Source organism: Ascidiella aspersa, chromosome 5 (assembly GCF_963924565.1).
Source record: "Ascidiella aspersa chromosome 5, kaAscAspe10.2, whole genome shotgun sequence".
NCBI lineage: Eukaryota > Metazoa > Chordata > Ascidiacea > Phlebobranchia > Ascidiidae > Ascidiella > Ascidiella aspersa.
The window spans coordinates 3496948-3522308 of NC_139451.1; the positions used below are offsets into that span (position 1 = coordinate 3496948).

Sequence of the window (25361 nt, forward strand, 5' to 3'; positions counted from 1 at the left end):
GAAAAGAGCTATGTAAAAAGCCGGAAAAAAGCTAAGTCAAAAACAATTAAATCTATTTTTATATCCAAAACACATAACTCTCGTTTAAATATACTTCATGGTTGATTGGTGTGTGAAAAAATCACAATTTTGCAGTGTGATGTGGTCATATAACATAGCACGTTCACAACATGCGAAAGTGCATTTTTTATTTTAAAATCTAACTCCTCGTATCGTACAATATATCGAAAAAGCTCCATATATAAGGTTTTTGGATTTTTAAGCGTGCTGCTCACCCTAAACTGCAATAGAATGTTACCATGCAAAAAATGTTTATAAACAATGCCACAAAATAAATTATTATTTTTATGCTCAGGCAGGAAAGTTTTCGAAAAACACGTATGCATTTAAGTTAGTTCATTGAGAAAAGTTGTAATAAATTTCCTTTACTGAGCATTTGTTGTTTTTTAAGGCCGATCCGCGACAAAATTTCAGTTTTAAACCGGTCCGCAGTACAAAAAAGGTTACCGACCCATGCCCTATCACATCTATCAAGGATAAAGAGTCCGGTGACAAAACAGCGGGCCGCCCTTTAAAACGCCGCCGTTTAAAACATGGCGCATATACGTCGACACTATATTAAATCTATCGTCCCATACCCATTCCCAGCTGTTTTGTAAGTTATTTAGGCCACTTCGACCTGACACTAGAAGCGCATTGGGTTTTATTATGGCGTTTGCTGCTTTGTAGCTTTTGTTGAGAGTTTCCCTGAAGTATATTCTGTTCTTTAAATGTGAGGCTCTGAAATCTCTTTTTTAACTTTTGTTTAGAAACAATCTGAGCACTTATCCGTACGTGCAGGTTGTGCATTCCAGGTTGTACAAGTGATTTGCAGGATTGTGGTCATGCTAGATATAACGGCTACAGTATTCATATTAAAATTCAAGCGCTCGCCAAAATTGTTAAAACGTCTTCGAAATTCCCCCATCCGATGAAAATTTTGTTAGGAATAAGACCTATGACCAGAATAAGACCTTTGCAACCTTTATGTAACCTCAAACGCCAACCCGGACTTCACCTAATAATTTCGACCCTAACCCAAATTATAATTCAAATCATTTACCACCCTCTACCCTAAACAGGGGGCCAAAAGCTAGCTAGCACAAAAGATCCCGAAATAAATTTTAACGGCAAAATAAACATATTTAACTTGAATTGTTTTCGAAAAAGAATTTTACCACAACGATAAGAATGGTCTATATTTACAAAAATTAAAAAAAAATTAAAAATTAAAAAAATATTAATGTTCAAATTAATATTCGCAATAATTTTTAGGAAAAATCAATTTACGCACCAAGAGACCAAAAAAAAAACGTGTAGCGCTCTTGTGTGCTGGCTTTTGGCAAACGGGGCAAACAAATCCAGTGCAAAAACAGATGCGCCGTTCAAACTAAGGCGCCCAAAGTCAACACCAAAACAACCGATGGCAAAAATTCTCCCCTAACCCTCACACACCACGTCCTTATTTAAGATGTTCTTCTGTCGTGGTTGTTATTGTATGTTTTGCTTTATAATGTCTTCGGTCTTCATACTGTGGTAATATAGATTATTCGGATTTAGATGTTGTTGCATTGGTGGTCTCATGTGTGTTCTCAATCACCGGTCGTGGTGTAAAGATCAGGTGTAATGAAATAGCCACCCGACGGATTTCAATCAAAGAAAATACTTTTCAAAAGAAAAATAAACTTTATTTATTCTATTCCATTTTTTTACCTCATATCTCTGTGACCAGATTTTCAGCTCTGACTAAGATACCCTGTGTTTTCATAATTTTACAATATCCGAGGCTTAGGCCTATTTTATTTTTTCTTGCTCTATCGGCTGATCTCACAGACCATATCGTACTTTTATAAAATGAAAACTAGGAGGTCTATGGAATAAAAACTTGTTAGTAACGAAAGAGTGTAACAAGATACCCAACAAATTGCGCTCACTCGCTCGCCAGGTGGGCGACTACGTTTTTAAAGGACAGCTCAGCCAACTAAGTTAAGATTTTAAACAGAGCACACAGAACTCATTTTGCATGGAAAAGGTACTCCAAGAAGTAAATAGGTTTTTAACCCGTGATCGTTTAAACTGGGGTTAAAAAGGTTAAGAAACACGTAGGCTATTATTTTACTCACGGACCTAGAAATCTTGGATTAAAAATAAAAAATCAATAACGGCTGTTTTGATTGGAAGTTAAAATCAAACTGCGAAATGCAAATCAAACTGCAAAAAATTAAAAACAAAAAAAAATGCAAATTTTGAATTAAGACTCTTTTAATCAAGATCCATATCACTCATATCTAAATTAGCACCGATTTGCAGTGGTCCGCCGTTGAGATCTTTTTTCATTCTTTCCTTTCTTTTTTCGTCTAGCTCTTTCTGTTTGTCAATACAGGCCATCGCGAACATTTTAAACTCTTTATAATCAAGTTCTTCGTCCCCAGAGACATCAAATTCGAAGAAAATATCGCGTACGGAGTGGTCTTTAAGGTTAAAAAGAAACCCGTACTGGCCAAACTCATCTGCTGAAATTGTACCTCCACCGTCTTCATCCATGAGTTCGAAAACTATTTTCGAGTGCCGAAAAATGAACTGTTTTTCGACCCTGTCTTTCAGCGCTATTAGAATACAGGCGAGCAAGTAGAACTCCTGGAAACGTATATAGCCTGTCGCCTGTTGATCCAACATGTCCAGCACCAGAAAGATTTGACGCTTGTCCAAGTTAGTAACATGTCGCATGAACTGGTAGAACTGAATGTCGTTCAGTTTTCCCTTGTGATGTACGTCAAGAAAGCGAAAATATTCCAGCAGAAGTCTTGTGTTTTTGACAGTCAGCAAGCTGAAAGACCTGTCGAGGTGAAACAGGCCAAGAACGTTCGATTTTATCTTCATTTCTTTGCAATGTATATCTCAAAAGCATACGATTGTTAAAATATCCTTTCCGTAGCAACGGTTGTTGTTAAAAGCATTATTGGCACATAGATCAACCAATCATACTTTATTATTGTACCTAGCATTCAAGATATATCTTACATATTTTTACAAGCATGTGTATTATTTGTTGCAACAAATAACATGTTGAATCGAATAAAAAAGTAATGAATTGTTAGTTTCATCTGGAGTAAAATAAACTCCCCATTTTTGGAAATCTAACAAATAATACGAAAACAATTTACACGCCCCAGTAAATATTTAGCGTAAAGCGCACTGGAGCGTGGAACAAAATGCATGGATTGTAATTTTTTGAGTTTATAATGCAAATAATGCAAGTGAAATGCATGTGTTTTTATTATTTACGTAGCGATATCAACAAAAATAGTTCAACGCACGTGTTTGCTGATTTCAACCAATTCAAAAGAACATTTGGCGCTGGTTTAGAATCCTACAACATTTTTGTCCAGTTTACATTGCTAATATTTTTTAAGTGATGGCCAGTCTGCATTATGTGGCAGGTGCACACCCAATCTTTTCTCTAAAGCATTTTGTGTGCACACCTGACATGGCATTGCGCACTTAAATATCGAAAAAAAAAACACTTGCTTAGGATTTCCAATATTTTAAGGTGTGCGAATAAACATGATTGCACATGCACCTGCACACCTGAAAATTTGATGCTGCACACCAAAAATCTTGGCTGTGAAGTGCCAGAAAATGCAAACTGGACCTCAGTTATGTAATTATACTGCAATTCAATTTTTTTCTAAAGTTTGGGTTTACATTCGACTAATACAAGCTATCACTTCTTAGGATGATTTAAATGTAACTGCGCACAGCCACGGACGGCTTCCTAACTTTAATTTTTTACTTTTTTAACACACACAGTAGTGAATTTTTCATCGATTCGCGCGAATCCCATTTGTATTTTCGGGATTGTTTTAACGTTTAATGAAATCTCACTATATCCAAAAAGCCCTGTTCTTCCGACGGAGCTCCGTAGTAAAAGTTGTGCAAACTTAGCTTTCTGTGCTTAGTATGTACTGTCTTTTAAATGAGAACAAAATACAGGGCTCTGTTCTAATTACTGTTTTTTCCAACTTATAACTATATGTTAAAATTGTACTATATCTATGGCTGTCATGGAATACCACCAATAATATTTGGCTTTTATGGCTCCCTTAGCTAAAAAGGTTCCCGCCCCAGGGTTAGATAGTAAGGCCTGATTTATCCCCCTGGCAGTTCCCCGCGCAGTCACAGTCATAGCAGTTATGGTATGGCCATGTCTTAATAAAGTTACTAAATTTACTTTCACATGGTACTAAATTATAATAAAGTCGATTGGTTTACATATTCAAGAGAAATAAAGCACAAATAATAACATAGTTTCACATGTACTAATAGAAAAATAGGTTAAGTAGAAAATAACTAAAAAAAAATTACCACTTAATTAACAAAACATTGTGCATTAAAACTAAGAAGTTAGAAGTTTGAATTTAATTAAAAAAGGATCCATGACTTTCCACAGCTCCCTCAATTTTTGCTCCAGCAAAAAAAATCTCTATATTTCAATAAAATTTTGCTCTGAACAAATCTCTATAAATCTGCTTAAAGACAAAATGCCTTTTCAATTAGAACTTTCTAAACAAAGACTAATTAAAATAAGTTTCAATGTGGCATGTTTGTTCATATATGTAAAACCTACATTATATAAATGTAAATTAAATGATTGGAAAACTCTTTTTATGTAGTTAAGTTATGCATATCTTACAAAATTGGTTAGGCAGTTGGCAACTAAATCAACCAGTCACCCAAAGGTTGTCTATACTCCTGGCTATTGTGGTTTTGCTTATATATCATAATTTATATCAGTATAGTTTTAACGAAAAATTTTTACTCCAAGCATTTTATTTTGTATTTAATATCACAGCTTTGAGGCTTTTTGGCCTAACCTAATTTGCAAATGTCTAAAATCGATAGATTTGTTGAAGAGACGTCGCGACATGTGAGAAAGCTTCACCGAAACCGTCTAAATGATGTGAAGCATTGGAATGTGAATGAAGACAGGAATAATGTATATGGTGTTATGCCACCGTTGGAAACTTTTATGGATGTTTCGGCCATACGATTGGAAAACCTCATTTGGTCCAGATTTGAAAAAGGTGACATTGTCGTTGGAAGAATCACATCCAAGAGCGACAATGGACTTTACGTAACCTTGCTTTGTTTTGACGCCGGTAGGTCGCTTGACATTGAACAATTTGAAATTATGGCCAGTTGTCCGAGAAGTGAAATTCCAAAGTTGAATAACCACGAAAATCCGGTCCTGAGATTCGCGGCGGGTGATTTAGTTCGCGCAGCTGTAATCGATGTCGATAAAGATCGAGAAAAACTCGTTCTAAGCTTTCTCGAGAAGCACAGCAAATACGACTTGGAGTTAGGCATTGTTACAGAGGAGCACCTGCCTACTGCCTATAAGCGTGCTTGTTCTTGCGAAGATCAACTTTATAATGATGTTTTAACGCACACATCAGGGTTTTACAATCCAAACGTTGTCCAGTATTTAAAGCAGCGCCTCGTGCTTGGGTCGTTTCATTCGCTGATAGACGATCTCAGGCACATGACTTTTCCAGCCGAAGAATACGCCGACCAGTTGCGTAAAAAACAATCGGAAAAGATCTCAGCGATGGCCGTAAAGCGCGGTGTTGATTTATATGGGAAAGGTCAAATAATGGAGGCCCTTCAGGAACTGAACCACGCCTTAGACCTGGATTCTTCAAATGTTGAAGCTCTAGTCGCAAGAGGCGCCGTCTTTGCGAACCGTCGCAGTTTCCTCAAAGCTATCGGCGACTTTGATTTCGCCTTAAAGTTAAATCCAAACAACAAAAACGCCAAAAAGTATTTGGTTGAAGTCTTGGTCGAACGTGCCAAGAGCATTGAGCTTGAAGCAAAAGACGTTCAGCAGATTAAAGAGGCGACAAAACTGTACAAACGAGCCACTGATTTAGATCCGGATTGCCAAGAGGCTAAAAAAGCTCTCGGCGTCCTGGAAAAAGCTGCCGCCAATAAACGTCAGCACTCTTCCTCCACAGATTCGATTGAATCTGAATCAACGTCGAAAACAGCCACAATAGTCAAGGTTAAACACTTGCTTGAGAAAGAAGTTGACGCAAAGCATTCGCGACACTCAAAAACCAGCAGCCACCATCAGAAATCACGGAGGAAGAGTTCATCCTCGAGAAGAGATTCAACATCTTCTGATTCCTCTTCTACATCATCCACTTCCTCCAGCAGTTCTTCTTCTTCGGATTCAAGTCCTAGGAGAAAGCGGAAAAGAGTGTCGTCAACCTCCTCCAAAGGAAAATCGACAAAATCAGCTCCGACTTTTGTGAGTAAGCACTACGCCACTAACAACCACATGAACAAAATCGAGCACCTTCGAAGACAAAAGAGCCACGAGTACAATCACAAGGACAACAACCGATTGAACAGGAGTTTTTCGTCAAGCTACGAAAACCGAAACTCTTCTCATCAAGACACCTACAGGAGAAAGTCCACCGGATTTACGACACAAAGCTCCTATTTTAAAGACAAACCCACTCAGCCATCCAGTAAGCCAAGGGTGGTAGCCCCCATAACAAAAGTGAACAAAGATACGTTCGGCAGCATTTTAGATCAAATTTCTAAGTTTGAAGGCAAAAGGAAAAAGTAACTTCCTACTTTGCGATATTTGCGTAACTCGACAGGGTTGCCAAGAAGTCTTTCATATGCGCGTTAAATAATCTACAAAAACCTTACGCTTTTTTAAACCATAGGTATATATTTAATTTCTAGCTTAAATTATTAGTTTGAGACGATGTAAAACCAATTTTTGTAGTTGTTGCAAACTCTGATTGCAACATATTTAATAACCAAAAATTCTGTGCTTTCTTAATGTTCCTTGTCGATTTTATAGCTGTACTGTATATGCTGAAAAATTTTATTTTATTTGTTATATCTGTGAACCGTTCCTGAAAAACATTTTTTTTACGGTTTGCTAATCAATGCCAATATCATGATAACTTTATGCAATTGTTTGATGAACAAAGAACAATCACCCCAAACAAACTTAAATTTGCGATCCAAACTCTTTGTTTCTGTATTTTCAGCACATGCTTATAAAGCTACAATGCCTTTAAAAATTCTAAAATTACAATGTAATCTTTATTCATGGTTAAGATAGTTTCCTGTTTTGTGGTGTGCGAAAATTGTGTACTTTTCAGGTTCAAAAACTCATATATGCCGACCATTAATAAATGTTGGAAACTTATTTCAGCAGAAATTCTAGCAATGTAAAACTTTGAATGTCCCCCTGTCTTCTGAATTTCGCAAAATGTCAAAAACCCTTCCAAGTAAAGCTTTATCACATTTCAATCTCAATGCTGGAGTCAGCCTTCTACACAGGTACATTATTGTTGTTCTACTAATATATATATACTGTAGGGTTTTTCTGGTACTGATAACCTATTTTTACAAACCTATTATGTAAGCTTTGGAACATAATGGCTGGAAGTGGTAGTTTGGCGTAGTAAGAATATCAAAACCCATACAGAAGTAGGTATCATTTTCAACGTTTTGAATATGTCTTTATTCATTTTCAACATACTGACTAAGAGTTGTTTGAAATGTTCAAAATGCTACCTACTTCTGTATGGGCTTTGATATTCTTACCACGTATTATTAGGTATGATTTTTGGAATTTTATTGCATTGTAAAATACATCACATCTTCCTATTCAAGTAAAAACTCATGCACTGCATTCTTTTAACCCTGATAATAAATAAGACCAGATTCTGACCAAACTTAGGTTGATAGGTCAAGGTCTGAACTTTTTTGGAAATATTTGTAGAAAATATAAGGCAAGATAAAATACGAAAAGTACAAGTTTTTCGCAGAAAATATGTTATTTCAAGAAGACTAATTTTAAGTTTACAGAAAAATATTGGCAAATGAATCGGTTGAAATTTAGCTATGCATCGATAGAAGTGAGATAACTGATATATTGCCTGACTGAGTGCAAATTTTATTTCAATATTAACCCTGGATTGAATAATATACTTTTTGGCTTGGCTTTAGTCACTGTTTCAAATAAATTGACTTTACCTGAGTCTTTCCGACAAATACGTTGCATTAAAATGTAGTGTTTTCATTGAGGATTTTATAATAAAAGTTTAATTTTTTTATTTGAAGGTCTTGACATGGTCTAATGATGACTTGACTGTAACATGATTTGTTGTTTATTCAAAATGACTTGACTTGTCCTGTTTTTTTACAAATGACATCACGGGGACTTGAGGCAAAAAATGTCTTGTTTGCCCCACTAATGCTCTTTAAAGCTGTGTTTTTTAACCTTTTATTTGTGCATTACTTATCACCTTGGGTACACTATGCACAGATCTGTAATGTAGCTTGATAATAGATTGCAAAGTCGAAAAGATCGAGTAGATCGACATAATCTTGATTAAGATGTTTCGATATGAGCTTGAATCATCTTCTAAAACTGCAACGGAAAAAGTACACCCGCAAGGCCAGTTGAACTCAGTACTCAATAAAAAATCGCAAATTTGCTCGGACTCTGCTATATTTTATTGGCCAAAGTTCGACTCGGTTGTTGGACTTTGACTCGGGTGTTGGGGTATTTTTAACCAAATCCGGAGCCCTGATCATAAGTATAAAATTTTGTTGTTTGTGCTTTCAGTTATGAAAAGCAATGGCAAGCCATGCACTCAACAACATTGAACTGCGCAAAAAGAGCTGAGGTAATATTTTTATTTAAGCTGTTATTAATTGCACATTATATAGAAGCTGACATTGTTTACCAAAAGGGCATCGTCAGGCTCAGAAATATTAACTGCCATTAATATATAAAAAACATAATTATTGCTTGCTGCTGCATTCTGTTTAAAATGGGGCAATTTATTGAATAAAATCTTTGGACATTTCCTTTTTAAAAACTCCAAAATTTTACAAACCGATTCGTTTTCCTCGGTCAATCGACGGCGGCTCGCTTAATTGTGGACTAGGATTAGCGGAGTTTGCGGACCTAAGACTCCGTACGTGCGTCTGGCCTGGTTCGCTTATAATCGCGGCTGAGCATACAGCAGAAGTATCAGTGCGCGATTGTGTATCGCGCAGGTCGCGCGGGCCCCTTGGCTCTCAAGACCCCCTGGACGTTCCTTAAGGGTCCTACGGTAAAAAAAACACAAATTTTTTTTTTTTTTGTTAAAAATCTTTTTTTTTTTTTTTTTTTTTTTTTTTTTTTTTTTCATAGAATTATTAATTATATATCAAAGCCAATACAGAAATAGGTGGCCCTTGTAATGGTTTCTAATTAATCTGTATTCATTTTCAACATTGTGATCTGTGTTTTATCATCTGTAAGTTTGTAACGACAGCAACTCTGTTTACCACCAAACTAAACTATTGTTCATTAAAGACGAATATTACAGGTTGACTTATATTTAACTGATTCTAACACGGCTAAAAAGCTTGTTGCATTTTGCAGAATCTCAGCAAATCGCTTTGCAGCTACTCGCTAGATTGGGAACATAAAAGTAGCAATGTTGATCGTTTGTGTAAACACTTTGTTTTGCTGCCGGACATTCTTATTGAAATCGATAAAATTGCAGTTTCTATCGGTAAGCTCTTTAGTATTTAAGTTTTCTGTCCAAATTAAAGTCTTTTGATTGTAAAGAAAATGCCAAAAATACATTTTAAGTTTTCATTAGACCACTAACTGTATAAGACTATTGACAAACACACAGAAAAATTATTAATTTGGTTATTAGTAAACAAAAAAAAATAAAACTGCTTAACAAAACTGTATTAGGATTTATTAAATTAATGAATATGCTGTTGTTGCCAGTTTAACTTTAAAAAAAATGGTTTTACTTAAAAAAAATTGGTTTTCCGGAAAATTTTTAATAAAGTACCAACGTTTTGACCACCCATTCACGCAATCGCGCCTTTCGGTTTTAAAAGTGGTTGATTGCTGTTTTTATTTTACTGTTTACATGGTATATATATATATAGTTGCAATTATATTGCCCTGAAGAGGATTGCCCCAATAGGTAAGCGGAACATAAGAACTTATATATGTAAACGGAACATCAGAATAAAATTTTGCCGGAAGAACTATTTTACAAGTTATTTATTAAATTGTTGTTTGGTAAAAAAAAAAAAAATTAATAAAAGTAGTACTTTATGTGTTAATAAAATAGGTCACATTGGTGCCAGCATAGAAGAAGTGTCATCTAGTTTGGCTTACCATGAAAAAGTTTGCAAAGAGTTATCAACTGCTCAAAACTGTCAGGAATTAAAACCTAAATCAGAAAATTCAAATCTCGCTTAAAGGTGAGTCGACTGAATGTTTAATGTAAAATCCAAGCAATAAAATACACAGTGTTTTAATACATTTAATGCAATGTTGCCCAAAGGAAATAGGTCAGTATCATTAATAAAGTCGATTTTAATAAATATCGGTCATGTCTTCCTATTGCTTCTGCGATTTTTGTACGTTTTAAAAATATCTTTTTTATATAAAATATTTTTTTATATTTGTTGCTTTTTTATATCTGTTGACATTAAAAAATTTTAATGGTCACCAAAATAAACCTTAAAAAAACTTAATATACATATAATTTTTCTGTTTTATGTGACTCTCTTGAATTACCTAAACCTTAAATGTCTACAAATAAACTAAACTTTGAGTTAATACATTGACCCAGAGATGTCGAAACTGCGTTCTGCTGCTTTGTTTGAATTTTCCAAAGGCGTTGCTAATTGAAATTTTGCATAAATAAAATGCTTACGACATTTTTAAAACCTGACTTGTCGAGAATCCAACTGAAAATTAGTAAAATTCCTGTAGGTTGGTGGAACAAATTTTTTGTAAGGCAATTTTTTTGCAGGCCTTGAAAAAAATGTTTGGAAACCATTGCAATAAAGTAATAATAAGGTTTACATTTTTGTTTTTTGACTAGGCCTAATTATGACAACGTTAGCTTGAAATACATGAAAAGTTTATTTTATATTTTGTTTGTTTGAAGTCAACCTAATCATTCTCCCAACTTTTATACACAGATAAGGAAGCTAAAAAGCAAAAGAGCTGTATGACTCCACAAAGAACTAAATGGAAGAATTTTATAGTTAACTGTGTTCACAATATTTGCTCATGCAATAATTTTTCTTTATTTAGATTCATCACCAATTTTAACAGTGTTAAAAAACAATGTTTCGCTTTTTTAGAATTTGCTAATTGATTTGTGTATTGTATTATGTGTTTAGCGAGTTAATTTCTATGCATTTTTTTATTATATTTTTTTTTTTAGTAGCTATGGTATAAATCAGTGGTTGGCAAACTTTATTTCTGGAGCTAATGAAGGTCCACTATTCTTAAAAGCACTACAAAAACAGGATGTGTTCAAATTTTGGTTTGGGGAGCAAATGTTAGGAAAGACGACACAAAGTTCCGTCATATAACAATTAATCTGAATAACCTATTGTTATTGAGTGAAGTCGCATAAATATTCAGCTTAAACCCAGTCTAATCTCATGTAGCCGAAAAGAGTTGTGTTTATTGATTTGAAAATAGCAGTTTGGGGGTCCATAGCCTGTTAGCCCTATGATACAAAAATGACCCAAAATGAAATATGTTTGCCACACTATTTTTACAATAAAGTACAATGGATGTACCTCACGACCTCCATCAGTATAATCAAACTGAAATTGCTAAGGCGCTACTAAAAATAGCCCACATTCGGGCCGAAGCCCACAGTTTACCGACCACTGGTTTAGATAATGGTTAAGTTACTGTGGTAACTAAACTGTGCAATAGTCTCTTTGTTATTACATTATACCTGTGGTTTTACTGTGTTTTCTCAAATAATTCTATTTTATAAATTTAATGGTTTTGTTATTGTGATCATAGGAACATAGGGTTGTCTGTTTTTCATGGCCTGTAAATACTTTAAAAATAATGGAAGAGGGAGAATTAATGTCTTTATCAACTGGAAAGATTATGAAAATTCCGCAAACAGACAAGGTTTGCCGAAAAATAATTAATTGTTATATTACTACAAAAGATAACATTCATTACTCCTTTAAAAATAAAAAAGTTAAAGTTTTATTTTTTTATAAAAACTCTTAATTCAATATGATTTTTATTGATATTTAATGTTAATACTTGGTAATTTTTTAGTTTGGCAGGTGCAGAAGTGTTACATGTTTTGAAAAGTTGAACAGAATTGGGGAAGGAACATATGGCATCGTTTGTAAGTTAAACTGTTTTTAAACAGAGATTTTATGAAATCTTAAAGCAAAGCTTGTAGTTTTTAAACATGTCACATTCAAGAAGATTAATATATAAACTGTTGCTACCAGGCATATTATTATAAATAAAAAAACAGCTCTGGTAATTTTATTCCTTTACCAACGTTTCAGCCGCCTTTATCACTGGGGTGAATGACACTGAACGCTTGTACAATTAACGGAAAATACACAAAGGAAAACAAGTGATCAACGTAACGCTGAAAAAATAATTAGCGAAAACATTTGCCTCTAGTCCCTCAGCAGGTCCTTGTTTCACCCTGACGAAGACGGCTTGTATAGGTTACTGAAACGTGTGTAAAGAAATTAAAATTACCAGAAAAGCTGTTTTTTTATTTATATCAAGAAGATTAAGTTGGCTCATTTAATATTTGGCAAATATAGGTTCCTAGTAACCTGTATTACAATAAAACCAAGTGCTGTGTTTAAAAAGAAGCTTATAAAATCCAATGTACTCTTATCTCACATAAGTATTTGTACTATTTTACTTTAGTAGAATTATTTTTATCATTTTTATCATACAGTCGAATAGTGTCGATTCTGAATTGCTGAATAATAATTTGTGATTTATTTCCATTTGCCAGAAATAATTTCATGCCATCTTTCTTACAATCAGGACAGGGTAAATCACATTTGTTAAAATGGACAGTAGAAAAAATAACTTTATGTGTGATCCAACAGTCTTGAAATTATTTTTTTTTTGAGTTTCTGGGTTTGAAGAAAGTTTAGTATAATACCAAAAATCAAATTATTAAAAAGTTAAAGAATATAGTAAAACTTTAAAAGATGCATGTAATTTTTTAAAATAACGTTTTGAAAAAACTTTTTTAATCAGGCTTTTTAATTAGTCTTTTTGATAATTACTGAAATCAATCAATAGATAGTTTTACTGGTATATGTGGTAACTGACGATGATAAAAGCTTGTATCGAAACGTCTAAATCAAGATGATGTCAATCTACTCAACCTTTTTGGCTTTAAATTCATTAGCAAGCTATATATATAAGCATATATACATATAAAACTAGTAAAATCCTGATTCAAATCCCATGTATTTTACATGATAAAAATCACCATTTTATGCTTTTACATCTTGTTTTATAGTTTTGAATTTTGATCATACTGTGAATTTGTAAGTAAATTTTATTTAATTAATTTATTTTATATATTTTAGTTGCTTACAAAAGTTGATTGTTCACGACCAGCTTTACGTATAGCATGAAAGTTTAACTGTTTAAGACCATTTAATAGAAATTTAATTGTTTAAGGCCAGTTGGTAGTAATATGATTATTTAAGACTATTAAATAGAAATTCAATGTTTAAGACTAGCTTGAAAATTGCACTTTAACTCTTTTATATTCCAGACAGAGCGAAGGACATTGAATCGGGTCAAATCTTTGCTCTCAAAAAAGTCCGCTCGGAGAAAGAAAAAGACGGCATGTCAGTGAGCAGTCTTCGTGAGATCATGCTTCTTCTAAATATCAAGCACGACAACATCGTACAACTCTACGAAGTGGTCGTGGGCCAGCATCTAGACAGGTCCTGTATTTTTCGTATGGTTCACAAACATGAGTCGCAAAGGGTTTCAAAAAGATGGGTCTCACAGGTACGATTAAAATCTGCCAAAGATTGGAGCGTCATAAGTTTATCTGTGGAAGTGCGTTCCACCCCAACAGGGTTTTAACCAGTACAGCGAAAGCCATTGCAGACTCACCGAATTTGTCGATCATTTAATGTAGGCAGGATAGGCTAGAAAATCAACTAGCCTGCAGTGAGATTCGAACTCACGACCTCAGGCATACCAGGACCGTCGCTCTACCAGCTGAGCTACAAAGGCTCGGAGAGGATCGAGTCGAGAAACAACCATAGGCCAGTCCTTCCACATTAAATGCGGAAAAATATTGAATCCGAGTAGCTAAGGTATAGGTCAGTAGAGTAAAAAAAACGTTTGAAACTGTCAAGCCAAGAATTGACTGATTTCACCCAAAAATTACATTTCATACTAAATAGGGTTATCAGGTGGAATTATTTAAAGACAAATTGTATTGAATTCTCGACAAGCTTTCGCACAACTGTGCTTCCACAGGTCAAAGTGGAAAATATTTAAGAGAATCTCCATTGGTATTTTAATTTATGCGGTGCCTCACAAACTTAAGAGTTAAAGTTATAGTTTGAATTAAACCTATAAAAATTATGACTGGAATTAAACCTCTAGTAAACCCAAACATGCCTTGGAATCTTGCAATCGCTACCTGTTCGATACACACTTTAGCTGGATCTATATAAAGACAAATTGTATTGCATTCTCGACAAGCTTTTTTTTCTACTTTGACTTGACGAAGTGCTGTTGTGCGAAAGCTTGTCGATAATTCAATAAATTTTGTTTTTATAAAGTGCCACCTGATTACCCTATTTAGAATATAAAAAATACAGCAATTTAAAAAGATATTTTATACAAATCTTTATGGGTTGGTTCGCCAGCTCTTAGATAAAACTCTCATTCAGGTGGCACTATACGAAGACAGATTGTATTGAATTCTCGACAAGCTTTTGTACAACCGTGCTTCATCAGGTCAAAGTAGAAACCTTTGGAACCAAGTAAAAAATTGTACTTTGACTTGATGAAGGACGGCCGCCTTTTACAAATATATTTTATACTAGTCTTTGTGTCTTGGTTTCGCGAGGTTTGCGATAAAACTCACATTAAGGTCGCACTCGAAAAAGTCTGGAAGTCACTGCCCTATGTTGTCGTAGCAATTTTGTGTGTGCAGTATTTTCCTGGTTATGGAGTATTGCGAGCAGGATCTGGCAAACCTCCTTGACAACATGTCGTCGCCGTTTTCCGAGGCCCAGGTCAAGTGCATCACCTTACAGCTTCTCAAGGGACTGGCGTTCCTTCACAAAAGCTTCATAGTACACAGGTGGGAAGCAGTGTGGTAAACAAGTCATCTTGACCGAAAGTCCCAGTGAAGTCATTTTAAATTGACTTAAATCCTAGTAAAGTCATTTCAAATTGACTTAAGTCCCAGTGATGTCATTTTAAATTGACCTGAGTCCCAGTGAAGTAATTTTGAATTGACTTGAGTCCAAATTAGGTCATTTAAAATTGACCTCTTATTCCCAGTGAAGTAATTTCAAATTGACCTGAGTCCCAGTGAAGTCATTTCAAATTGACCTAAGTCCCATTTAAGTCCTTTCAAATTGACCTAAGTCCCAGTGAAGTCATTTCAAATTGACCTGAGTCCCAGTGAAGTAATTTTGAATTGACCTGAGTCCAAGTTTAGTCATTTCAAATTGACCTCTTATTCCCAGTGAAGTCCTTTTAAATTCACCTAAGTCCCAGTGAAGTCATTTCAAATAGACCTGAGTCGCAGTAAGTTAAGTGTTTAAGCAGATGTAATAACATCTTAATTGTCAAAAACTTGCATTTTTAGGTAAAAAACTTAATCGCCAGGTAAATAAATGACCAAAGGGCCAAAATCTTAAAAAGTATATTCTCATATAATGGGACTCGCGCTTTTTAAACAAGTTAGTTTAATCTTTTTAGGGATCTCAAGGTGTCCAACCTCCTTATGACCGACAAGGGAACCTTAAAGATTGCCGACTTCGGCTTGGCGAGAACGCACGGAATCCCACAGAAGGAAATGACGCCCGGTGTTGTTACGCTATGGTACCGGGCACCTGAGCTGCTGTTTGGTGCTAGAACACATAACTCGGCAATTGGTAGGTACTACAGCTGGTCGTAAAACCGTTCGGGATAAGTCCTAAATCTGCCTGAAATCGGAATAAATCCTAAATGTCGGAATATAGACCTAAATAGTCAGAATCGTAACTAAACAACCCTTTACTTAACCCCAAACCCTAAGTACATCACTAAACTCCCCTATTTTCAACCCCAACCTAATTTCAACCCTAACCTAATTTCTAACCCCACCCATTACCCACCAATAAACCCAAACAGGACCCCACAATCCGGTGCAAAAACAGCGGCGCTCACACGGCGCCAATTAAACTTGGGCGTCAAAAAAGTTGACACTAAAACGGTCAATGCCAGACAGGTGTGGCCCAGCCGTACCACAACCCATACCTATACAGTTTCGTTATTTAGGCCGTATTCCGATGAATTTTGAAATTATTCAGACGATTAAGTTCATATTCATTCGTGGATATTACTGCCAATTTGGCTTTATTATGTCGTTGGTCTTAAAGCTATGGTATTATAGATTTTTTTGCTTTAGATATTTTTTCTTTGTAGTGTGTGTTCCCCTGTGAAAATTGATTTTTGGGGTATTTAAAAAAATTTTCTTTTAAAATGTATTTAAATGCTATTTTGTTAGTTTAATTTATGTTTAAAGAATCCGCAATATTTGTGTTTCATAGATTTCAATTGGGATGTTCACAGTAGAAATAAAGGGTAGTTCAAAATACAAGGGTATTTTTCAATATTATCTTTGTAATCGTGAATAATGAATCCAGAATATCGAACCAGCCATTTTTGCCCCTTTGTTTGAAAAGCAATTGTACTAGCTGTTGTTTTTTGCTAGTTTATATATGGTATTTATTTTGTTTAATGGTGGCCGGTTTCTTTAACTTTGCTTTGCAAAGATTTCAGTGCGTAATTCTCAAACGTGATATCTCGAATTTTCTATGGGTTCACAATCCACATAAAATTTGATAAAATGTTCTTAAAAATTATATCCGCCACAGTGAATTATGTAACAAATTTATATAACAAAATCATTCAATGCGTGACTGTTCGTTAGCCTGGCGTATCAATCATGTTTGCTTCGTGATATTTAGTCATTTTTCCCTAGGGTGATCCGATTACCTGCGCTAAATGACAGGGTTTGCTATTAAAACAATTAATCGGAATATAACGTGTGTACATTGCCCCTGCAGACATGTGGGCCACCGGTTGCATTCTGGCAGAACTCCTGGCTCACAAGCCACTGTTTCCCGGCAAAAGCGAAATGGAAATGATCGAACTCATCATAGAAATGCTCGGTTCACCGAGTGAACAGATTTGGCCGGTAAGGTTTTGATAGTGTTGGTGGAGAAAAACTTAATTCTAAGTCAAATGATTTGTGCAAGTCAGGTCATTTGTAAAATAACTTAAGTTCAAGTCAAGTCATTTGTAAACTAACTTAAGCCCAAGGCAATTCATTTTGAAATAACTTAAGTCCAAGTCAAGTCATTTGTTCACTTATTCGAGTCCAAGTCAGGTCATTTGTACATAACTGAATTCTAAGTAAAGTCATTTGTAAAATAACTTAAGTTCAAGTCAAGTCATTTGTAAAATAACTTAAGCCCAAGGCAATTCATTTTGAAATAACTTAAGCTAAGTCAGGTCATTTGTACATAACTAAATTCTAAGTCAAGTCATTTGTAAACGAACTTAAGTCCAAGTCAAGTCATTTGTTAAATAACTTAAGTCCAAGTCAGGTCATTTGTACATAACTGAATTCTAAGTAAAGCCATTTGTACAATTAGTCAAGCCCAAGTCCAGTCATTTGTAAATAACCTTCAGTCCAAATTAAGTCATAATTCCTAATTACAAGTGAAGTCATTTATTTGTAAATTAATCAAACCCAAGTCAAGTCATTTGTAAAATAACTTAATTGAATAACGAGTCAAGTCCCAGTCAAGTCATAATTGGAGTTTCTACACATTTGTTTTAACTGATATTAACTTGTACGTTTTTTATAGGGGTTTGTGGTTTTGTTGCCAGACAAATAAAAGTATTTTTTCCCCTTTTTTATTGATTTAAGAATGTCAAAACTCTTCTTAAGGGCTACTCGCAGCTGCCGGCTATCCGCAGCATCTACCTTCGCAAGCAACCCTACAACAACCTCAAGCACCGCTTCCCCTGGCTCACCGACGCCGGCATGAGATTGCTCAACCTTCTGCTCATGTACAACCCGGACAAGCGAGCCACCGCCCACGACTGCCTGGACACTTCCTACTTTAAGGAAATGCCGCTGCGTAAGTTGTGCAAACGGTAGTTCGTATTAGGGCTGTCGGAAAAAAATAACTTTTTTTATTTGTAGCTTGCGATCCCGATATGATGCCCACATTTCCACATCACAGGAACAAGCAAAGGCCATTACAAGACGACAAGTAAGAAATAATTATTACATTCTAAAAATTCTAAAATTAATTTAAACGAGCTGTGAATATTCTGCTCGTCTCAATTCAGTTGCAAGGCCTGTCCTGCGTGCATAGTGCACACACACATTACAAATGGTTTAATCCCGATTTCTCATATTTTTTGCAGGTCTGCTAAAAAGTTGGAATCTTCTGTATCCGTTTCAAAGGTATGATTAAGTGGCAGTTTGACTTGACCTAAGTGACTGCTTTCAAATGGCTTGACCCCAAAGTCTTTCCTTAAAATGACTTGACTTGAATTTAGGGGCATTTGTTTAAAACATTTTAGTAAAATTAGGTTACGAAATCCTATTGTTAATTGTAATGAAAGTCAACATGACCTTTGTTTTGATTTTTGTTGTTGTTTGCTTCGCAAAATATTGGTCAGAACGAAAAGTCAGTCATTTGAAAACAGTAACATAGTGCATTTCAGTCAAACGTCATTGCAACACTGACTTTGGTTTATTTTACGCTTTGCTTTCTTCCAGGGAACCAAGCGGAAAACGGCCTCGTGACATTTCTGATCTGGAAGTCCATTCTACCATTTCTCCGCCTATTGAATGTTGGATCGCACTTCGTGTGTTTTGTGGGAAAACAAAGCCATCAAATTTTTGTTGTCCCAAACTTTTTTTATAATGTATTATCGAACAGGATGCAGCAGACAACGTTTCTACGGTTGTTTCTCGAGTTGCTTTCCTCTGAGCCTGTGTAGCTCAGTTCGTAGAGCGACGGTCCCTTTAAACCGGTGCCTTAGTGTTTGATGAGATAATTTGAGTTGGTCAGACGACTTAGAGCTGATAATTTCCCGGTTGAACTAAATTTTTGGTTATTTCTTCTTTCTCCAGTTTCTTTGCTAAAGATCTCTATACAAAAAGGCCGCACAATAAGTCATAGACAGGTTTTGTACCACGAAACTTTATGTTCTTTCCTTAGTAAATCTTTATCCAATTAAGGACGAATTCCTAGCCAGGGCTGCGGAGTCGGTTCGTTTAGCCTAAAGTCGGTCTCGGGACTGTAAGACTACCAGAGTCCAGGAGTACCATTTTGTAAACCGATAGACTGCAAACTGTAAATTGTAAAGGTGGTAAAGCATGTGGTTGAATATTTTCCAACCACTTTAGAACTGTATTATAGTTACGCATAAAAGTCAATGTGCAAGTAGAATGTCAACAGTTAACAAATAGAAATCCACACAAACCTTAAAACTTTTTAAACGTGTTTAATTATTTTTGGAAAACATTTTCTAGTAAAAGATAAACCTCTGCGGCTCTGGTTTACTTATATTTTTATTTAATAATATTATTACGCAAATACCACATAAAACAGAAATGCAGACGAAGATAAAATGTAGCACCTATCAAACAACGACAAGCTTAGGAGAGTGCTCTTTTTCTAAACCTTCGCAGTCATCCTGTACGACATCTTGTCTAGCGCCATCAGGCGGCCGTTGGCAGGCGTGTTGAACACCCGGTGGATGGCGTACACCTGCAGCGCGTAAATAGCGAGGGCGAGCGCCAGCAGAGCCCAGGCCCGCTGGTTCATTAAAGAAACGTAGTCGTTTTGCGATTGGTCGTCCATCGACCACTTGGACTTTTTGTATTGCAGAAGCGCCCGCATTCGCCGTACGTTGATCACCATCGAAGTAAATGCACGCTGGGAACAGAGTAAGAGTTGAAATTAACCTTTCGAGTTTGTCATTTGTTTAATTTCAAGTCAAGTTTTTCTCAATAAACGATAAGTCGAGCCATATTTAGGGCAAGTCAATTTTAAGTGAAGTCTTTTTCACAAAAATTAAACGTTTCAATTTTAAAGTCGGTAAACTCGTCTGCTTATAAGCAATAATTGAGCTAAAACTAGCACAAAACCCAACAAATTGTTTTATGTGGATAAATTAAGATAGATAACCCAATTTTATAACCAAAATTACTTCCTGAAAACCAATCATTTAAAAACCAAATCATTTTACTGAAAGGCTTAAGTCAAGTCAGACAAAAATCTAGAAATTAATCGAAAGTAATAGGCCGACCTATTTTTTTAAGAATCAACTTAAGCGTTTTCATGTTGTCTCACTGATATCTAATAAAAATTACCGAATTGCCTGTGCTATTCTAATTATTTTAAATATATAAAGGGGCGCAAGGCGCTGCATAATTACCAAAAATAAGAGAGGCGCGGTGAAAAAGATTATGATCCCGTGACTCCTATTCCGATGGGTTTAGGTCATATTACGGCGTATTTGGTTTATTATGTTGTTGATACTATGGTATTAGATCATTGCGTTTTATATATGTTTCTTTATAGGTCTTATTAGAGGTTGTCGATAGACAATGTTTTGTACTGAGGAAAACACAACAAACATATCCTGGGGTTATAGCATGGCTTTTAATAAGTTTTTTCTAGTTGCTGCGTTTATCAATTTGCCCGAATGCAGAGCAACAATTTATTTTACCTGCGAAGGATTCATCTTGGTGTTTTTGGCGTCGAAAGGTTCCACCTCGAAAACCACGAACACCTTGCGCGGTTGCCAGCGAAAATTGGTGAAGCAAATGTGGTACATTCCTAAAAACACACCAACATCTTTAACAACCCATTACCTGTCCGTTAATCCGGATATTTTACCGTCGAGGTGAAAATTTTGGAATAATGTGTAGAGCAAAATTATAGAGCAACTTATCTTTAACAGCATTGTAACCAAGCGCAATATACAGTTTTTAAACTTAAACGATTTTGTTAATATGACAATTTTTGCATTCTACTATGTCGTAGGAGTAAGACAAAACCATTTACAACAGCAATCCTGTTAAATAAATTTGCTGGTAGCGGTAAATATGTAGAATAAAATTAGACTAAGATTTCTCAAGACTGAACGATACCATTCCTTTATCTTTTTACCCAGAAAGGATCATTTCACCGTTTTTTCAAGCCTGGATGGTAATTTAGAGAGCCAGGTCATCAAGGAACGTATTTCTTAAAAAAAAACTTGACCATAATCGTTAAAAACTTGATACAACTTTTTTATACGTCCTCCATAAGCAAATGTGTCTCTCATCCTAAATTTTACGATTAAACTGCCTTTTCGTTGACTTGATTTTATTGGATCCTATATTAAAATTCCAAAATTAATTTCATATGGGATTGGCACCGATATCACCCTAGTATCGCAAAAGTCCCGATACTACCACTTGACATCGTTTATCGGCTCCGATCCGACAATATCGGACATCCCTCTGATCATATCTTACCGTTATATTCTGAATTGATGTTAATTGTTCCTGACTTGTTTGAGGGAAACTCTTGAAGAACTCTTTCCTGCTTGTCGAGAACCGTCACGGGAATGCCTTGGTTTGTTGTGTCCTAAATCGTATCACAATAAAAATGTCTTCCTTTCCAACAAACGAATATTTATTGTGCCTTACTTAGACAAATTGTGCCTGTGCCGGTACAGGCCACTGTGACCTCGTTTAACAGAATGTGATAGAACTCAATAACAAATAGGGATAGTACAACAAACCTTTTAAGAATATGGACTTTTGCCTTAAAGCCAAAAAGGTCGAGTAAATGTTTTAGGATGATTTCGATCTACTCGATTTTTTGGCTTTGAGATTTACAAATCCGTGCATAGTGCACTTAAAGTTACATGTTGTCATTGATATATCACTACTTCTGTTATATAAATAAGGGAAAAATACGAGTTGGTTCGCATACTTAAGTCCCATAAATATTCTAATACATTTAAATCCTCCACATGAACTTTTAGTTTTAAGTGAAAAATTGAATAAATTTATTTTTTGTTTGTTTAAAAACTCTTTTCGCGGCCATTAGTTTTTCACTTACCATGTAGTATACCGTCATATTTGATCCAGCCAACACAGACTGGTGGTAGCAGTTTCTTCCGCTATGCAATAGTAGAGTGTAGTGTTGCAAAAGGACCTTCACTCCGACGTTCAGCTTTGCGTTTTCGTTCGCAACTGCAGCAAAAATACGAAGTGTTTAAGCAGTATATAATACAGAAATATAAATTTCGCCTTAAATATAGGCCAAAAAAGGTAATATATATTTGTGTAAAATTTTGAAAAAATAAAATATTTTTTTTATCTGTTTTTTGTTTTAAATATTTTTAACATTAGGCATTTAAAGATACAAAGACTTACATGAGCCACCAATTGAAAACCCAAGCTCCTTCTCAAGCTGTCGAGTCTTTTCGTCCAACTCTTTGCTCCTTAAGAGAACTTTTCGTCGACGTTCCTCGGCCATTTCAGCCACTTGAGAAAAAAACCCGGAAAACACGATTTGTTAACAGCTCGATTAAATTGACTTTTTTTGCAAAACATTCATGCTATTTACAGGGTTGGAATAACCATTAAGCGAAATAAGCACGTGCTTAGGACATCATTGAAATTTTCAAAGCCGAGTTTTCAAATTTGTTAACAAAAAATAATTAAATTTAAAAACAGAAAACTTTTAGCAATAATTTACACAGCGACTACTTTAATTGCAGTAAGTTTTATTTTAATGTTAAACGCAAAAAAACAAAACAATGTTAGCATGATTTCGGCTGAAATTTTATAGCTTATTTTTGTAATCATAAATAAAGTGCAATGCTGGTTACCCGACTTTCCTTTGAATTTGTTGGAAATGTCGGGCGGGAGATCTTTTCTATCCTTGCCTTTCTTCAATTCTTCTTCCTTTTTCCTTGTTTCTTTTTCGGTTTTCACTTAAAAAAAAAAGAAGAAAGATGTGAAAAAGAAATGTGCACACATATACAGTTACGAGTGTACACGACACTTGTGAATTTCCTAGCTGATTCGCTTAGAAAAGAATTATATTTTTTTCATAAAATGTACCTACTGATAAGTGAAGCAACTGTATGGTGTTTTATTATTTTAAAAATCCATTTTTTGTAACTTGGCTGTGTATGTTGCATTTTAGTTAGATTTTAGTTGAGTTGTTGCTCATAGGCGGACGTGTTTATGAATTTCATTATTTAAACATTTTATCTTTAAATCGGTGATATGACTTTACTTGCTCTAATTAGTTTACTAGATCTAATTATGAACTGTTGACTTTGACTGGGACATTGATTTGTTAAAATTTAAAAATATTTTATTTGGACTTGAGTTATTTTACAAATACCTTGACTGGGACTTAAGTCATTTCAAAATTTATACGAGAATTTCACAGCACTAACCTACTGTATGCACCTATAGTACAGACTTACTTTTTTCCATGTGAATTTTCACTTCCTTCATGAATTTTTCCGTGTGTTTATCTTTCTCCTTTTGCTCTTTTTCGTGTTGCTCTTTAACTGTTATGGTAATACGCAATAATGAGAGGTATTCATTTGTTAAAAGGAACAACACAAGCATAAAACCCGGGTAACATCATTTTGTTCCGCTCAGCGAAATTAGGTAACTGTAAACTTACGGTCTGAAAACTTTAAAGTGGTTTAATGCATCGGCCCTTTTTGGGTCGGCATTTTATGCCGTTATGGCACCCGATTGTTTACCCCTGTTTGGGTTTAGTGGTGGATGATGGGTGGAGTTTAAAATCGGGTTCAAATTATTGGGGGGTTAGCGATAAAGTTAGGGGTGGAGTCTGGGTTTGGTTTGGGCAATGGTAGGGGTTCCAATTTGGTTAGGGTTTAAATTATTATGTGGATTAGTGATATACTTTGGGTGGGATTTGGGGGTTGGTACAATGATGTGTAGAGGCCTTATTCTTGCACTTTAGGTCTTATTCTCATTAAGTCGTTATTACGATTTAGTCCTATTTTGGTCTTATTCTGAAGTGTGTTTTGTTTCGAAGTTGATGTTGTTCTATTGCGCTCCAATGGCTGGAATCCGTGTTTTATTAAAGAACACAAAATAGTAATTAACTTACACTCTTTGGTTCGTTCCTTAACCATTTTCTCCACGTGTTCCATCATCTTTTTGTGTTCCTTTTCCTTTTCCAAGTCTGCCTTAGTCTTTGGTTTCTCGACATTGGCTGTCTGGTTTTTCAATTCTTAGAAAATATATTTTCTTTAATTTTTATTTTTTTATGTTTTAATTTTTTTATTTTTTTATTTCAATTTTTATTTCTTTAATGTTTTTTGAAGCTATTTTTTGTTTGCACGGAAGAAAATAAAATGGTGAAAGTAAAGAATTAAGCCTGTACGTCGATCTCCTACGGGGTTTAAAACAGGGGTTATTAAACTTGGATCTGTGCACCCCTTGGGAGCACGTGGAATAGTTTTATGGGTTCATATACTTAGGGTTAATTTAAAAAACGAATGACTCTTTAAATTAATAGAATTCGATTAAAAAAATTTTTCCTTAACCAAAAAGTGCTTTTTTTTCCTTAACCAAAAAGTTTTTTATGGGTCCGCTTAAAAAAAGTTTGTGAACCTCTGCATTTTTTTTAAATGTGGTACCAGGTTGTTTAAGTATTCCAGCTTGTTTGATTTGTTTTATCTTAAACTTTCGTAAGACTTATTTATTAAGATATTCGCTTTGCTATCCTAATTGTGAATGGTGCTGATAAAGCTATATCGTGGGTTTGGAAAAATCACATTACAAGCTTAGTTATATGATTGGAGTATTAGTTTAACACAAAGCTCTACAAAACAGAAACAGTTCATATAGGTTATTGTAATCGATTCCTTAAGGTAGAATTTGTTTTTTAAAGTGGGTTCACAAATCATCTATATTTTTAGCAATCATTTATTTCTTTAAATTGCTTGTGTTATTTTATTCAAACCCTTAGTTTTTTTGGAATGCAGTCTTTTTTGCCCTCAAATTTAGATTTTCCACCTAATGATTATTACATTTTACCTGCAATTTCTTTCAGATGTTTAGCTGTTAGTTTGTGTATTTCATCTTGGCCTGCAAAACAAAAATCGATCTGTTAAA

General features: G+C 35.0%; 4 protein-coding genes and 1 non-coding gene across 6 annotated transcripts; 3 read left to right on the top strand and 2 right to left on the bottom strand.

The window, feature by feature from the left end:
- Positions 1 to 2301: 2301 nt before the first annotated feature.
- On the bottom strand, positions 2302 to 2919 carry LOC146141508 (EF-hand calcium-binding domain-containing protein 9-like). The gene has a single exon (XM_083390155.1). The coding sequence runs from the start codon at positions 2917 to 2919 to the stop codon at positions 2302 to 2304; it is 618 nt and encodes a 205-aa protein (XP_083246281.1).
- A 1994-nt stretch (positions 2920 to 4913) lies between these two features.
- On the top strand, positions 4914 to 7191 carry LOC146141509 (tetratricopeptide repeat protein 14-like). The gene has a single exon (XM_083389861.1). It carries the CDS (start codon positions 4925 to 4927, stop codon positions 6671 to 6673), a length of 1749 nt encoding a protein of 582 aa, XP_083245987.1. The 5' UTR covers positions 4914 to 4924; the 3' UTR covers positions 6674 to 7191.
- Positions 7192 to 7288: 97 nt separating this feature from the next.
- LOC146141510 (dysbindin-like) lies at positions 7289 to 11204 on the top strand. Its single transcript, XM_083389397.1, has 5 exons — positions 7289 to 7404; positions 8699 to 8759; positions 9506 to 9638; positions 10221 to 10353; positions 11083 to 11204. The coding sequence occupies exons 1-4, from the start codon at positions 7334 to 7336 to the stop codon at positions 10349 to 10351; spliced, it is 396 nt and encodes a 131-aa protein (XP_083245523.1). The 5' UTR covers positions 7289 to 7333; the 3' UTR covers positions 10352 to 10353; positions 11083 to 11204.
- A 146-nt stretch (positions 11205 to 11350) lies between these two features.
- LOC146141511 (cyclin-dependent kinase 10-like) lies at positions 11351 to 19642 on the top strand. Of its 2 annotated transcripts, XM_083389395.1 has the most exons (10): positions 11351 to 12043; positions 12200 to 12272; positions 13692 to 13866; positions 15099 to 15248; positions 15875 to 16050; positions 17227 to 17357; positions 18117 to 18309; positions 18375 to 18444; positions 18602 to 18641; positions 18960 to 19641. In XM_083389395.1, the coding sequence occupies exons 1-10, from the start codon at positions 11978 to 11980 to the stop codon at positions 18984 to 18986; spliced, it is 1101 nt and encodes a 366-aa protein (XP_083245521.1). In that variant the 5' UTR covers positions 11351 to 11977; the 3' UTR covers positions 18987 to 19641. The 2 variants fall into 2 exon arrangements, with proteins under 2 accessions (XP_083245521.1, XP_083245522.1); XM_083389396.1 differs by lacking the exons at positions 11351 to 12043; positions 12200 to 12272 and having other exon boundaries at positions 13769 to 13933; positions 18960 to 19642.
- Trnat-ggu (transfer RNA threonine (anticodon GGU)) lies at positions 14091 to 14164 on the bottom strand. Its single transcript has one exon. It is a non-coding gene; the product is annotated as a tRNA-Thr (tRNA).
- Positions 19643 to 25361: the final 5719 nt, after the last annotated feature.